The sequence below is a fragment of the Homarus americanus genome, unplaced genomic scaffold (genome assembly GCF_018991925.1).
Source record: "Homarus americanus isolate GMGI-L3 unplaced genomic scaffold, GMGI_Hamer_2.0 scaffold42657, whole genome shotgun sequence".
NCBI lineage: Eukaryota > Metazoa > Arthropoda > Malacostraca > Decapoda > Nephropidae > Homarus > Homarus americanus.
The window spans coordinates 24,007-38,541 of NW_024722584.1; the positions used below are offsets into that span (position 1 = coordinate 24,007).

Sequence of the window (14,535 nt, forward strand, 5' to 3'; positions counted from 1 at the left end):
AGCAATGCATTTACAGAGGGACCCCGGGTTAGGTTAGGTTCCTGAGGACGTTGTTATTTGTACAGGGAACACAAGTTATGTACTGTAATACTGTACTTACAGAACAATGTTTAAAATACCACTACTATATCATAGCCTAAGTCCTTATATAAATAACTTAATTTATGAAGAAATACAATAACCAAATACAATAAGTCATCAGGTAAATAAAATACTACTGGAAATTTATAGTTTCACCTTGTTTATATTGGCAAGTGTTTGTAAGTCGGGAACTCCCTGTACTTTGACTTTGAGTAACTACGGAGAAATTGATTATGAAAATTAAAAGTAACACTAATAAAATAGATAGATAATTAAACATCCCCCAGAAAAGAGAAAAAAAATCAGACTAATGGTTCCTTCAAATGATATTAATTTCTACTTAATTATATCGTATCTTTCTGTAACGAGGTCATTTATGTTGAAGTACAGTACAGTCATGTTAACCCCCAATTAGGTTGTTTTGTAAGGTAATGTTGTGGTTGTATTAGTTGTAAATATTGATAGCTTGTTAAAGTTTTAAAAAAAAAACTTGTTACCTTATTATTTTTTCTTTCCCTCTTATGCACGTGAAGAAAATGTTACCGTGTATTTAAATTTTCTGTACTTGCTTGTGTATGTAATAAAAGTTGTAAACTGTATGATACTGACAGTTTTAAACTATTAATACTTTTCTGTCCTGGTTGTATATAAATGTACAGTACATATATTGACTGATGTTGTTAATTTATTTTTCTAACACACACACACACACAGTCATAATCCTCCAATATACACATGGAAAAATAATAGTACAGTCAACCGTCGATAACTTGGCACATATGGGGCTCTGGCTTTGCTGAGTTATCCCCAAATTCCGACTTATTGAGGCACTGTAGGTGAATAATGAAGCATCATGGTAGGTGACACAAGAGGTATGGTAGTGACACAGAGGCATGGTAGGTGATGCAGGTGGCCAGATCACCGACCTTCTGGGTTGGGATCAATTTCTGCTGTATATGAAAGTTACTAATACAACTTTTGGCCATAATGTAATTGACTTTTTATATATATTGAATTTGTCATTATAACACCAACTTAAATTTGAAGTTTTTGAACCTAGATCGTTAACCATCTCGTAAAGTACGGATCAACCTTTATTTAACGTGTACCAATCTACGATAATTTGCGTTAACTATGTTGATATATTAAGACCACTTCCCTATATGTGATGTAAATAAACCATCATTAATGTTATCCATCATCTCACCGATTGGGAGTATAGAACGCATCACTTAGTATCAGCCGAGGCATCATCTACCTGAATGCTGCCTTGTGAACTACAGACCAGTCATTATTTCTTCTTGGTTACGTTTGTGTAAAAAATGAACCTTGATGTTTATGGAGGTGTTTTTTACCATTCAGTGAAGGACATCACTAAACATCACATTGTATTCTGACTGTAAAGTGCTCTCCCTGTTTTAGTGACTGTAAAGCTCTTTTGCTATGACTGTAAAGTGCTCTCCCTGTTTTAGTGACTGTAAAGCTCTTTTGCTATGACTGTAAAGTGCTCTCCCTGTTTTAGTGACTGTAAAGTGCTTTTGCTCTGACTGTGAAGTAATTTTTGCCTATTTTAATATACTGAAAACTGCTTTGCGTCTGTTGTGAGCACAAGATGAGTATCAGCAAATAGTTTCATTATTTTTCGTGTTATTGTTTGGGAGTGAAGGAAACACGACTATGTGATGGACATTTATTCCTGTACAAAAATCTTGGCAAAACATCAGGAATAAAGGTCCAGCTCTTAGTTGTGTTTCCTTCACGACCACATGTTGTTTTTACCATTTACAGTTACAGGAAATTACAAAGTTTCACAGTACTGTACTATACAGAAACTTTACCTAGGGATGGGTTTTCAGTAATGCAACCCTATCAGCGGACACAGTTCCTGTGTACAGTCCACCAAAAACTTTTTATAATAAATTATAAAATAATTCATGGCTCATCATGAAGTACATTACCTGTAGCATATATTTTATATACAAAAAACATCTCCTTCCATTCTAAAACCACCTTCCGCATCACGGCGATAGTTCAGCTAGAGATGTGCGTGATGTTACATGGGGCAGGCAGCAGTGACATACAGGATTATAATAAAAAATAATTATTTTGAGATAAACCTAAATTTAACTTGACAATCAATGGTGAAGAGGATAAAGTAAACTTATATCAGATGTATGTGTGAGAGTTGCACGTGTTCAAACTGAAATAGGCCTAACTCGCTGAGGCACCAGACACTATTAACAACCCCCATCACCACTAGATGAAGCAAACTGGCACCAATTCGTTCTGCTAAAAGTAAATCGGTTATATAGAATTATTACGGTAATTTGGTCAACCTGTATTTTTGTATACACTTTATCCTTGTTTCTCTTATATAAATAATACTGAAGTTAGTAAGACTGCATCACAATGTTATTAGACAATAAACGTAAATATCAAGTCAAAACTTCTGGAGCTCCATTAAACACGTCTGCTCTCCACCAGTATAGTACAATGGCTCTTCTGTCAGACATTTTCAATGGTCTAATAAAACACTACATTCTCATTCTTATAATGAGTTCTCTGACAATAGCTTTATGGCACTACAACCGTTGTTCAATAAAGAGTTTGTCGTAAAAATTGTATATGTGCGAGCCAACCGTGATGACCTGACGGCCAGATGCTTCAGTTGTTATCAGACAAATCTGAAGACAGAGTTACAGGTGGATGATCTTCCTGTCACAAACCCACCTTGATGATCTGACCATTAATGTTGGCAAGTCTGGTATAAAACAGCTTTGTACAATCATTTTTATTAAATTCTCTTTAACCATAAGACTCATGAGCAGAAATAATAAAATCCTCCCTTGGGCAAGAAATATACAGTACTGTACAGCACTGTACTGTACAGCGTATATATAATCAGTAACTAAACATGTACACAATATAGGAATGTAAATCTTAAGGTGTTCTTCAGCTTCAGTAAATAATTTTATTAAACTCTTTAACAAGTTGTTGAAGCAATATATGAACTTGTAAGGTCTATTAATGAATACAGTACCCAATTTTATACAATTAAAACTGGAGAATGACTAGTAGTAATAATGTTTATTTCAGTAGGACTAAGAGGGGATGAGTGAAGAATATTGACTGAGGTATTGTTGAAAGATGATGGCAACAACAGTACAGTACACTGATTGATGCCACAGTGTTTGTTATAAACAGCTAATACAAAATATATGTGAGAGGATGTTCTGGAGAATTGTACTGTGCTGTACTGTACAGTATAGTGTTTACTGTAGACATGAACACTGATCAACCCTTTGTAGGGCAGCATCAAACTTATGTACAGTATTTTATTCTGGTTAACACCAAACAATTTTATTCAGCCGAGACAATATTTTGCTCCCTAAAAGTATACAAACAAATAATGGAGCTGTACTGGAGGACGATGAATCACACAAGATAGTCGGCTTTTTTTTATAATAAATCAGTTGGCTGCGGTACTGTACCTTCATACAGATGCTGACCTCCTGAGAACAATGAGTTAATCCAGTGTGTTCAATGTTATCCACCTTGAGCACAATGACATAATACCTTCAGTAAGGTTTATAGTGTAACTAAACACAACTCTCAAGTCATCCTCAAGGAATTATGACCATCAACTAACAGCAAATACTTAACACCTTCACAAATCCATTGGTATACAGTATACATATTCTCAAGAGTACACCATTATTCTCTCTGTGTAGAAGACCTTCCTTAATATTGTAACCTGTGCCCGTCCCACACAGTACTGGGCCTACCCAATGGTTTTAAAGTGATGTGTTAGTCATATCCCAAAATACATTTATTAGAGTAATAATGATGGAGGAAGTGGCTACTTCTAGGCAGATGGGAGGCAACTTAACCAGTTGTCACAACCTGGTGTAATCACTGGTTAACTCCTGTGCTGTGTTCTACCATTAGCTGCATTACACCATAGGTATACTGTATCTCTTATTATGGAAATAATGTATTGAAATTTAATATAAATCTAAGTTACTGTACCATCAAATTACCCCAGTAAATGTGATTTATTAAAATGAAATATTAAACTGTGAATCAATTTAAGTTATCATTTAGAATTTAAAAGAATTAGTTGTAAATAAAGATAAAGAACAAACATTTTGGCAAGTGTCAGTGTTTGGTCACCAGGAGACTAATGTACAGTATATCTGCCATTATGGACACAACATCTTGCCATGTATCAAACTTTGGAAACAACTTATCCATTATAAACTAAACCACAGGAGCAAGATCTTAAGTTTACCAAGTCTTCCAGTAAAATAAAGTACAGTACACAGGAAGATTTACATAGTATCCAGCTTATAAGCCAAGGTCTGAAGGTTCTGTGACTTGACCATCTGAGGAATGTGTCACTGTGGGCAAATATGTTTGACGAGGACAACATTTCATATACAGTGGGGTATGCTATAACGAACGGATCCTACTATGAATATTCCTATAACGAACGGTTTTACCTATAAAATTGAGAATGCTATAACGAACGAATCTCCTACAACGAACATTTAAAAAAAAATTTTTTTTTTTTTACTAATGTATTGTTTTTTTATTACAAGTATTAATGATATTCTTTATATCAGGGGTTTAGATGCATATTTATGCACTTTTTTACAATTTTATATTATATTTTTCAGTGTTAGTGGTTGTATTTGGGGGCCTGGAACTGATTAATCCTATAACGAACGAATGCTATAACGAACAAGATTCTAAAACCAATTAGATTCGTTATAGCATACCCCACTGTAGCAAGAGTGAGGTCACAGCTGCTACTACCAGCCAGGTCAGAGATGGTAGGAAAGGTCAAGAGTGAGGTCACAGCTACTACCAGCCAGGTCAGAGATAGTAGGAAAGGTGAAGAGTGAGGTCACAGCTGCTACTACCAGCCAGGTCAGAGATGGTAGGAAAGGTCAAGAGTGAGGTCACAGCTACTACCAGCCAGGTCAGATAGTAGGAAAGGTGAAGAGTGAGGTCACAGCTACTACCAGCCAGGTCAGAGATGATAGGAAAGGTCAAGAGTGAGGTCACAGGTTTCCGGCATTACACAACTATTTTAATTTATAAATAAATATAAAATTTAGTGGCTTTAAAATTAAAAGATGGACAGGAAACTTTTCTTTTGCATTTAAAATGATAACTAATAATTAATCCTTTCTATCATAAAAAGAAATATATACTGTACATATAATACAATTACTGAACACAGCAGCACCTCCCGACTGTTACCCTGGCCACTTGACTCGGTAGCCAATAATAAATGTTCAACTTGCCTGATTTCACATTTCAGGGTAACTCAATTACTCTTAAAACAATGTTCAAGAAATCATTATCTGTACGTACAGTCGTGGTCAAAAGTCTTGAACAACACTTAACAATATCTGTCATCTACTTGTGAGTTATATGATTGGGATATACTAATAACACTACTGGTCATCACATATTATGTCTGAACCACAAACTGGGATAAAACCCTCCTTAATACCCAAGATCTTCGGGTACTTACATGGTAAATACTGTCAAGTGTTCGAGACGTTTGGCCCCGACTGTACCAGATATTAACACAACAGTAAAAAAAATACACTCAAAGTAACAGATGGATTTCAGTCTTTTTAATGCAAGAACCTAATAGTGTTTTACATAATATATTGAGCTAATAGATTATCTATAGTAACACTGTACAGCAGCAGGAACATATTATAAACATTCCTGTGCTGCCCCTCTCACTTTAGTATCTGCATCACCACACAGACTTATGTTCTTCATCGCCACCACTTGCTTCATTATCATCACCACTTGCTTCCTTATCATCACCACACGGTTCCTGACCATCACCACACGGTTCCTGATCATCACCACATGGTGTTTGTGTATCAAAGTGAGAAGGCTTCTGTTTGTGACTAATACCCTCTCCCAACATCATTTCTTGACCTGGTGTTTGTGAAGTAACTGGACTAGAATTCATCTGTAACTGACCGCCATAATTGTTCTGAAGTCTCTGGTCATTACCCTGAGAAAAAGATTTAACTCCATATTCTGTAGACACCGGGGACAAGCCATCTACAATGTGTGGAATATGTTGTGCAAATTTAGGTGTTGGTATATCAGGGATTCTTGAAGCCACAATTCTGCTACTGGCATTGGATATTAATGGACGTCCACCTGAAAAAAATAAACATTCTTATTCAACAGACACACATTTTAAGGTATAACATTCATATAAACATCTTGAATATGGTAGGAATGTGGAGGAAGGAGTAAAGAATGTAGGCAGTATATAAAACGTCATAAACCTTACCTTGTACTTCTGACTGACACTCTGCAGGGCGTGATATACCAGATTGTAAACCTAAAATTTTGATGTAGTTAGCAGGTACCAAACCACACTGGTTTTTGTTGGATGCCAAGAGCCATCCACGGACATTAGGCTGTTGGTCTTTGGGTGCCAAGAACAGGGCCTGGCCGGCTCTAAATGTAAGTTCATTCCTGTTTCCTGCCTGAGAGAGAATTTAGGGATAAAAACAGGTAGTTGTATAATGTATTTGTTGGTTGTCTAGTAACTTTGTGCCATTACTAACTACATGTGCTTAACCTGCAGTATTTTAACATCTTAAGAAAGTAATAATTATTTACTCAAAGATCACGTGATCCTCAGACAACCAACTCAAATAAATTGACTTTTGTAACTGCAAAACATTAATTAATATGTTAAAAAAATATATGTAAACTTGCCAAGACAGTTATAGTCTGAACAGAGCAGAAAAGTACAGTATTACTTGATTAAACTGACTAATGGATACAAAACAGTATGAAAGCCATTCCAAATATATTAATATGTATTGTAAATTTATTGGCAAAAATATGATTTAAATGGTAGGTAACAGTTACTGCAATACTGTTCTCTTAGAGCAGAGTTAAATATATAAGCTCTTCCAGAACACAGAAGGCAAGATTATGATATATAACTTAATATATCACAGTTTAATAGAAGGCAATACTGTACTGTGTTGGACTGTACTCACCTCAAAGTTGTACTTAGCAACAGCAGCATAATGTTCACCACGGCCCTGCAGCCAATTCCTATTTTTGGCAATAGTTGGTGCCAGTGATGACAGGAGGCGCCATATGAGGTAGGGGCCACCAAAGACCACAGCCAGAAACATGACTATGGGCCATGAAGACTTGGAAGCCTTAATATCTGCCTCTGTGATGATGGCTGCAGCCGACTCACTATGAGCACCAACAGTACGCCAGGCAGCCTCTAAACTTGGATCCTGTGATCTCAAACCTGAGAAATATACCAAGTACTGTACAGTCGGGGGTCAAAAGTTCACCCCCTCCCAAAATGAAGCAGTGTCGAGCCCAGATGAGATGAAACATTCACGGTACGTCAGTTCGGAGACTCGTTCCAGGGACTCGGTTTCACCACAGGGAACGAACTTTTGTCCCCGATTGTACAGTAGCTGAAACAACTACCTGTGCAGGTGGGGGTCGATATGATCCCCCGAAATTTTATGTGTGACTAGTGACAGCCCTCATATAGTACCAATATTTATCAGCCATGGTCTTTATGAGGTCTGTCCAAAAAGAAACCAAACTTTTTAAAAAACAAATTTATTGCTTTACTTACAACTTAATCAGACTTGTCTCCTTCAAAGAACTCCCCTCTACTGTTGATACACAGCTCCCAACGATTTTTGCCAGTTCTGGAACGCATCCTAGAATGCGTTTTGAGGGATGGTGCGCAGGTCTCGTAGCGAATTTTCTTCTATCTCTTCTATTGTTTGAAATCGGTGACCATTCAGGGTGGGTTTCAACTTTGGGAAAAAAAAACTCGGAAGGGCCAACTCCGGAGAGTAGGGCGGCTGGGGGATGATAGCCATCTCTTGCTTCGCCAAAAAGTCATGGATAAGGAGCGACGCGTGAGTAGGTGCATTCTCATGGTGCAGCATCCAGGTCTTGTTTGTCCACGCCTCAGGCCTCTTTCTTCGCACTGCCTCCTTCAAACGCTTTAGGACCTCCAAGTAAAACTCTTTATTGACTGTCTGACCACGTGGAACAAACTCATGATGAACGACGCCCTTCCAATCAAAAAAGACGATCAACATCACCTCCACATTTGAGCGACTCGACGTCCAGATTTGGGATCGTCTTCGGTGGATGTTCTTTCCCTTTTGAAACGCTGGTACTGTACCACATGTGACATTGCGTACGGCTCAAACAATCCTCCCCATAAGTCTGGTGCAACATTTGAAAAGTCTCCTTAAAAGTTTTTCCCAATTTGAAACAGAATTTCACGCAAACAAGTTGCCCTTCAAGATCCTTCATTGTTCAACTTTTAACAAATCGCCAAGTGCACTAAACACACGTTCACTCTAGCACGTGTAGCTCGACGACTAATTGACGTGGCGTGATGCTGCTAGTGTTAGACTAAAGGTCAAGGTCACCGCTACACAGCGCTCCCGTCGCGAGCACACTGAGCCGGCTCGTTGGCCCGCTATTTAAAAAGTTTGGTTTCTTTTTGGACAAACCTCGTACATGTAACTAGTGACAGCCCTCATATAGTTTCAGTTGTTTTAGCTACTATACATACATACAGTATTTCTTCATCCAGTTATAAAAAATATAAAGAAATAATCCTGACTGACACATCTGGGACTCATAAAATTAATTAATTAGCCTAAAGTTAAAAATTTTACCTGGATGGATATATAAAGTAAAGCTTAAAACATCTCAGATAAAATTAAATTATTAAACTGGATTTTAAAATCACTTCATAATTATTTTCTCTCTAATTTTTGCAAAAGTTTCCTGGCTGCCCCCCGTATTCTAAAACAGTAAACCTAAACTATAAACCTAAAGCAGTTCTGTAAACCTAAAACAGTAAACCTAAACTATAGACTTAAACATCTTTTAACAGGGAGCAGTTTACACTTACCAATAAGATATAAAAGTTTCCTGTACAGCCAGCGTAAAGTTCTAACTACAGCAAGAGCGGAAAATATTTGAGCAAAATGCGACTTCATTCTTGAGAAGTGGTCAGCGACTCCCAATACTGCTCGAAATGAACTGTTTGGGGGGAAAAAGAAAGCAAGGTTAGGTTAGGGTAGGTTAGTTAAGGGTAGGTTAGGTTATGTGGTGTTTATGTTATGTTATGTTGGTTAGGTAATGTTATATTATGTTATATGTTATATTATGTTATATGTTAAATTATGTTTGTTATGTTATATGTTATGCTACATTATGTTATGTGATGTTGTCATGTTATGTTATGCTACATTATGTTACAGTAGAAGTCCAAAAAGCCGGACTGCTTGGGGATTGGGTCGGTCCGGATTTTCGGATTTTCCGGATTCTCAGGCAGTACTTTTAAAATTCAAATTAAAGGAGGAATAAAGAAGAGATGAACAGGTACATTTTGATAGTTTATTCATTAGCAAATATAGCATGGTTCATTTATCAAAACGAGCAGTTTTAAAGAAAAATAAAGTCAACACCTGACAAAAATGTAAACAAACATTTTTCACTGCAGTAAACAAATGAAAGCAGAATTTATTTTATACAAATAGATTATTTATTTGTAGTTTATTAACGAAACATTTTCCTATAAATACAAAGTACAAAACAAATAAATATTTATTCGTTGATTTCCACGACTTCTATATCGTCTGCTGCACTGCTTGTGGATGGAACACTTGCAGCTTCTACTGCACTGCTTGACACTGCTTTCTTTAAATACTTTCGTATATCACCTTGTTTACGACTTTGTAATTTCTTTGTGATAAGATTATTCTGCACCATGTGTGCCTGCATGACGTCTTGAAGACTGAAGCTATGGTTCTGTTCCACAAATTTAATAACTGTTTCAATGCCCTTTTCTGCAGCAGCCCAAGATATCTTTTCTTCAACTTTGTCGTCGTCTTCACCAGATTCTTCTGAACAATTTTCTTCTATCTTCTCAGGAGTTGTAATGCTTTGAATGATTTCTTGATCAGTGAAAGTGGCAGCAACTTCAATATCATCGTCAATGTGTATCCACTCTTCTATGTCAGCAGCATTAAGCTTGCGTAGAGGGTTGTCTTCCAGAGATAATTTAACAGTCTCCATCAGTTCTTGCACTTCAGATGCCCTCTGCTTTATGTGGAATCCTTCAAAATCTTTGTCTTGATCACACACTAGATCTGCAAACATCACTTTCGGCCACAACTTTCGCCACGCTCTTAAAAGTGTTTCACTCGTGACTGCATTCCAGGCAGTCACGAGTGAAAATATTGCATCCTTGATCGTAAAACTGCGTTGAAATTCTGTAGGGTTGACATTCTTATTCATCATTTTTGCCATAAAATCATTTTTAGGGTGACATTTAAAGTTCCTAATGACTCCTTGATCCATGGGTTGAATCAATGATGTTACGTTTGGTGGCAAGTAACATGCATAAATATTCCCGCAATCAGACACTAATTTTGATTCATGCGGGTGGACCCTACAGTTGTCGAGAAGTAGCAGGCACTTTGTATTTGCAGGCTTCCCCAATTTCCTTAAGTTCTGACGAACTGATGGAACAAAATCATGAACAAACCAATCGCGAAATATGTCTTTGTCCATCCAAGCACTCTTTTGGGCTTTATAGGTCACAGGCAAGTGCACAATTCCTTTCAAGGCCCGTGGGCTAGAGGGTACGTGTTTTTCGAATCTTTTTCAGTTAAAAAACCTGTTACATCACATGTATATTTTACCTAAACTGCACCTGAATGAATATATTCTCAGAAATAAATAGTAGTTTTGCTGAAACGTGATGTATTTCAATGTAAAATAGGATAAAATACATGACGAAAACAAGACTTTACCTAACCTTCCGATGTTCAAGATATGTTACTCGTTTTTTTAATAGTTTTCGGTTAAAATACTGTTATATTACAATGATATTCTATTCATACTGTGCTTGATTTACTACATTCACGGAAATATAATATTTTTGCTGAAATGACGTACGTATTACAGTGGAAAGTGGGATAAAATTGTGACGAAAACAATGACTTTCGCTTTCTTTCGTTCAAAAGATGTTACCGTAATCGCTTTTCGAATGGTTTTCAGTTAAAAAACTGTTGCATCACAAGTGAATTAGGATAGAATATTATTGTAATACAACAGTTTTTTAACTGAAAACCATTCGAAAAGCGATTACGGAAACATCTTTTGAACGAAAGAAAGCGGAAGTCATTGCTTTCGTCACTTTCCACTGTAATACGTACGTCATTTCAACAAAAATATTACATTTCCATATTCTCAGAAATAAATAGTAGTTTTGTTGAAATGTAATGTATTTCAATGTAAATTAGGATAAACTACATGAAAACAAAAGACTTTACCTAACCTTCTGATGTTCAAGATATGTTACTCGTTTTTTTAATAGTTTTTGGTTAAAATACTGTTATATTAGTGATATTCTATTCATACTGTGCTTAATATAATACATTCCCGGAAATGTAATATTTTTGCAACTACAATGCTGATGTCAACACAAGCGTGGTTACAGCGAGACTGACTGAGTGAGGGTGACGACGTGCTATGTCTGTGTGTGTGAGGTAGCGGGAGCGGGCGGTGTGCAGTGTTCGGTGCCGTGCGCGATTTGAATGTACTTCAATTACTTCAATGTACAGAATATTCCTCCGGCGGGGCAATCCGCGTATTTGCGAATCCGTGAATGCTAAACCCGCGTATGTGAAGGGCCGACTGTACTGTAGATCTCATGTCTTTAAACACTTTATAGAGATAAGGCCTACAGTAATACATCTCTTCCAGCCTAAAACTGTTTCACAAGATAAGGATAAGAATGACTATGTGCAAGAGTACTGTACTATTTTGTTAATAATAAAAGGTGTTTACTATATAGACAAGCCGTGTCTCCTACAGGACTTTGTAAACATAATATGGCGTGATAAATTGTCACATCAAAGAAATATTTAACACGACAGTATACTGTACCTGTATACAGCATGATATGTTGATTCTAGCATCATACTAACAGAGCCAAATGCATGGACAATGCTTTCTATACTCTGGAAGGCTTGACGAGAACTGTCCTCTGCCAGACGTATAAACCTGTAATGTTGATGGTACAGTATTAATTAAACCTAACCTACAGTAAACAGATGGTAGCTAGCTTGTGAGCCTTTTACCACAGTACAATGAGTCACCCCCACACAGCATCTGGTGTTGTATTCTCAAAACTTTAGTGTTTCTGTGTGAAACTGGCTCCTAAAAGACTGTTGTCAGTGCTAGTGATGCTAGTGGAGTGAAATGTAAAAGGCACAAGTCAGTGATGACCCTGACAAAGAAAGTTGTATTATTAGATAAGTTATAAGAGGTGGATGAGTCCTGCTGCTGCCCTGGCTGGTCTAGGTATACAGTAGTTCACTAGGTATACAGTAGTTCACTAAGGTAGTATGGTTCACTGGTCAGGTATTGTTCACTAAGGTAGTATATAGGTATACAGTAGTTCACTAAGGTAGTATATAGGTATACAGTAGTTCACTAAAGTAGTATATAGGTATACAGTAGTTCACTAAGGTAGTATAAAGGTATACAGTAGGTATACCCCAATCCTTCAATAAATCCCTCTTACGTATCATCAGCTGTAGGTCCTGTAGCTCCTCCCATAAAACCCAACCTATTGTAGTTGCCATAACCACCACCGCCATAACCACCACCACCATATCCACCACCACCATAGCCACTACTATAGTAAGACCCCGATCCCATGGTACCTAAGGCCCCATAGGAACCATAGGAACCGTGCATAGGGCGTGAATATGTGTTGCTATAGTTTGTGGTGGATGATGGTGGTGGTCGTGGTGGTAATGGTGGTTGTCTGGTTATGGGTTGTCCACCACCACCACCACCACCACCAGGAATCATGTGTGGTGGTCCCGACACAAATCTGAAAGAGTAAACATGTATTAAATTCTAAAGTAGGTTTGTTTTGTGTGTGTGTGTGTGTCAGTTTGTGTGTGTGTGTGTGTGTGTCAGTTTGTGTGTGTGTGTCTGTTTGTGTGTGTGTCTGTTTGTGTGTGTGTGTCTGTTTATAATAATAATAATAATAATAATAATAATAATAATAATAATAATAATTAACGGTTTATTGAAAGAGCTTGGCAGCCAGTTTATGTGTGTGTATGTCTGTTTATGTGTGTGTCTGTTTGTGTGTGTGTCTGTTTATGTGTCAGTTTTAAAAAAAAATAATTAATGTCTACAAAAACAATTCCTGAAATTCCTTTATGTAACAAATACTAGTAATTGTTCAATACCTCAATGGAAGATATGTGAAAATTATTAAAAAAAAAATTACAAACAATTTTTAATCACACAAAGGTTCAACAAGCATCACAAAAGGGAGGTAACTGATTGGTTAGGTTATGTTTGGTTTGGTTAGGTTAGGTTACGTTACATTGTTAGGTTAGATTTGTTTGGTTTGGTTAGGTTAGGTTGTTAGGTCAGGTTATGTTACGTTACATTGTCAGGTTAGGTTTGTTGATCAATGTGTTTTTCCAATGTTAAAATCCATGGTTGTCCACTTGTAAAACATTTACTTAATATTTGTACAGTACCAAGTTGTTTTCATTGGCCAAAAAACTAATCAAAGTTTGGCTATTTGCAGACAACCAGCTTATAACACTGTAGCTAGGGTGGTTGGACAGCTATTTACTATCAGTTTTTCACGCTGATTATAATGATGATGGTTAGGTTAGGAATTACTAATTGACCCTTTGGTGGGGGTCAAGACTGGCAGTGGAGGGAAGGTCAAAGATTAATAATTATGCATTTCTAAAACTATCGGTAAAATGATCGTTAAAGTCTTCCACCTATTTTTAACCTAACTGGTAAAAATAGGTCACAGCACTGCTTCTAAAACACCGGTAAGGAGTTTAGTTTAACGAGCTGTAAAAGTGAATGGTTATTACCCTTACAGAACAAGGTCAAGATGAACTACCTGGACAATTATATACCTCAGCTTACAGGGACAATAAGACACTAGCTTAACTACACAACTAGGTGTAGTACTCAATAACTGCATTACTGTTACTGTACTCAATAGCTGCATTACTGTTACTGTACTCAATAACTGCATTACTGTTACTGTACTCAATAAAGGAATGACACAACTTCGTCACAAACACTTACGCATTGACTTGATCAGGGTTGAAGTTTGGTTGCCTGTGGTTGACTCCTTGCTGTCGTTCCCATGGTTTAGGAGGTGCAGCCATTAATATATTACTGTTGTTAGTTGTCTCTTGTTTAAACCATTACTACCTGAACAACCAGTCCCAGACCCAGACCCTGCCAGCCAGTACACAGTCAGCTGGTGCACACACACACACACACACACAGAACCCTTAATTTATTATCTTTATTATT

The 14,535-nt window shown here is 37.0% G+C and overlaps 1 protein-coding gene across 1 annotated transcript; it reads right to left on the reverse strand.

Annotated features, from left to right (window-relative positions):
- Window positions 1-5,717: 5,717 nt before the first annotated feature.
- LOC121862798 (probable peroxisomal membrane protein PEX13) lies at window positions 5,718-14,499 on the reverse strand. Its single transcript, XM_042361109.1, has 7 exons — window positions 14,302-14,499; window positions 12,746-13,060; window positions 12,106-12,222; window positions 9,059-9,189; window positions 7,143-7,408; window positions 6,419-6,617; window positions 5,718-6,282 (listed from the first exon to the last, which is right to left on the reverse strand). The coding sequence occupies exons 1-7, from the start codon at window positions 14,382-14,384 to the stop codon at window positions 5,861-5,863; spliced, it is 1,533 nt and encodes a 510-aa protein (XP_042217043.1). The 5' UTR covers window positions 14,385-14,499; the 3' UTR covers window positions 5,718-5,860.
- Window positions 14,500-14,535: the final 36 nt, after the last annotated feature.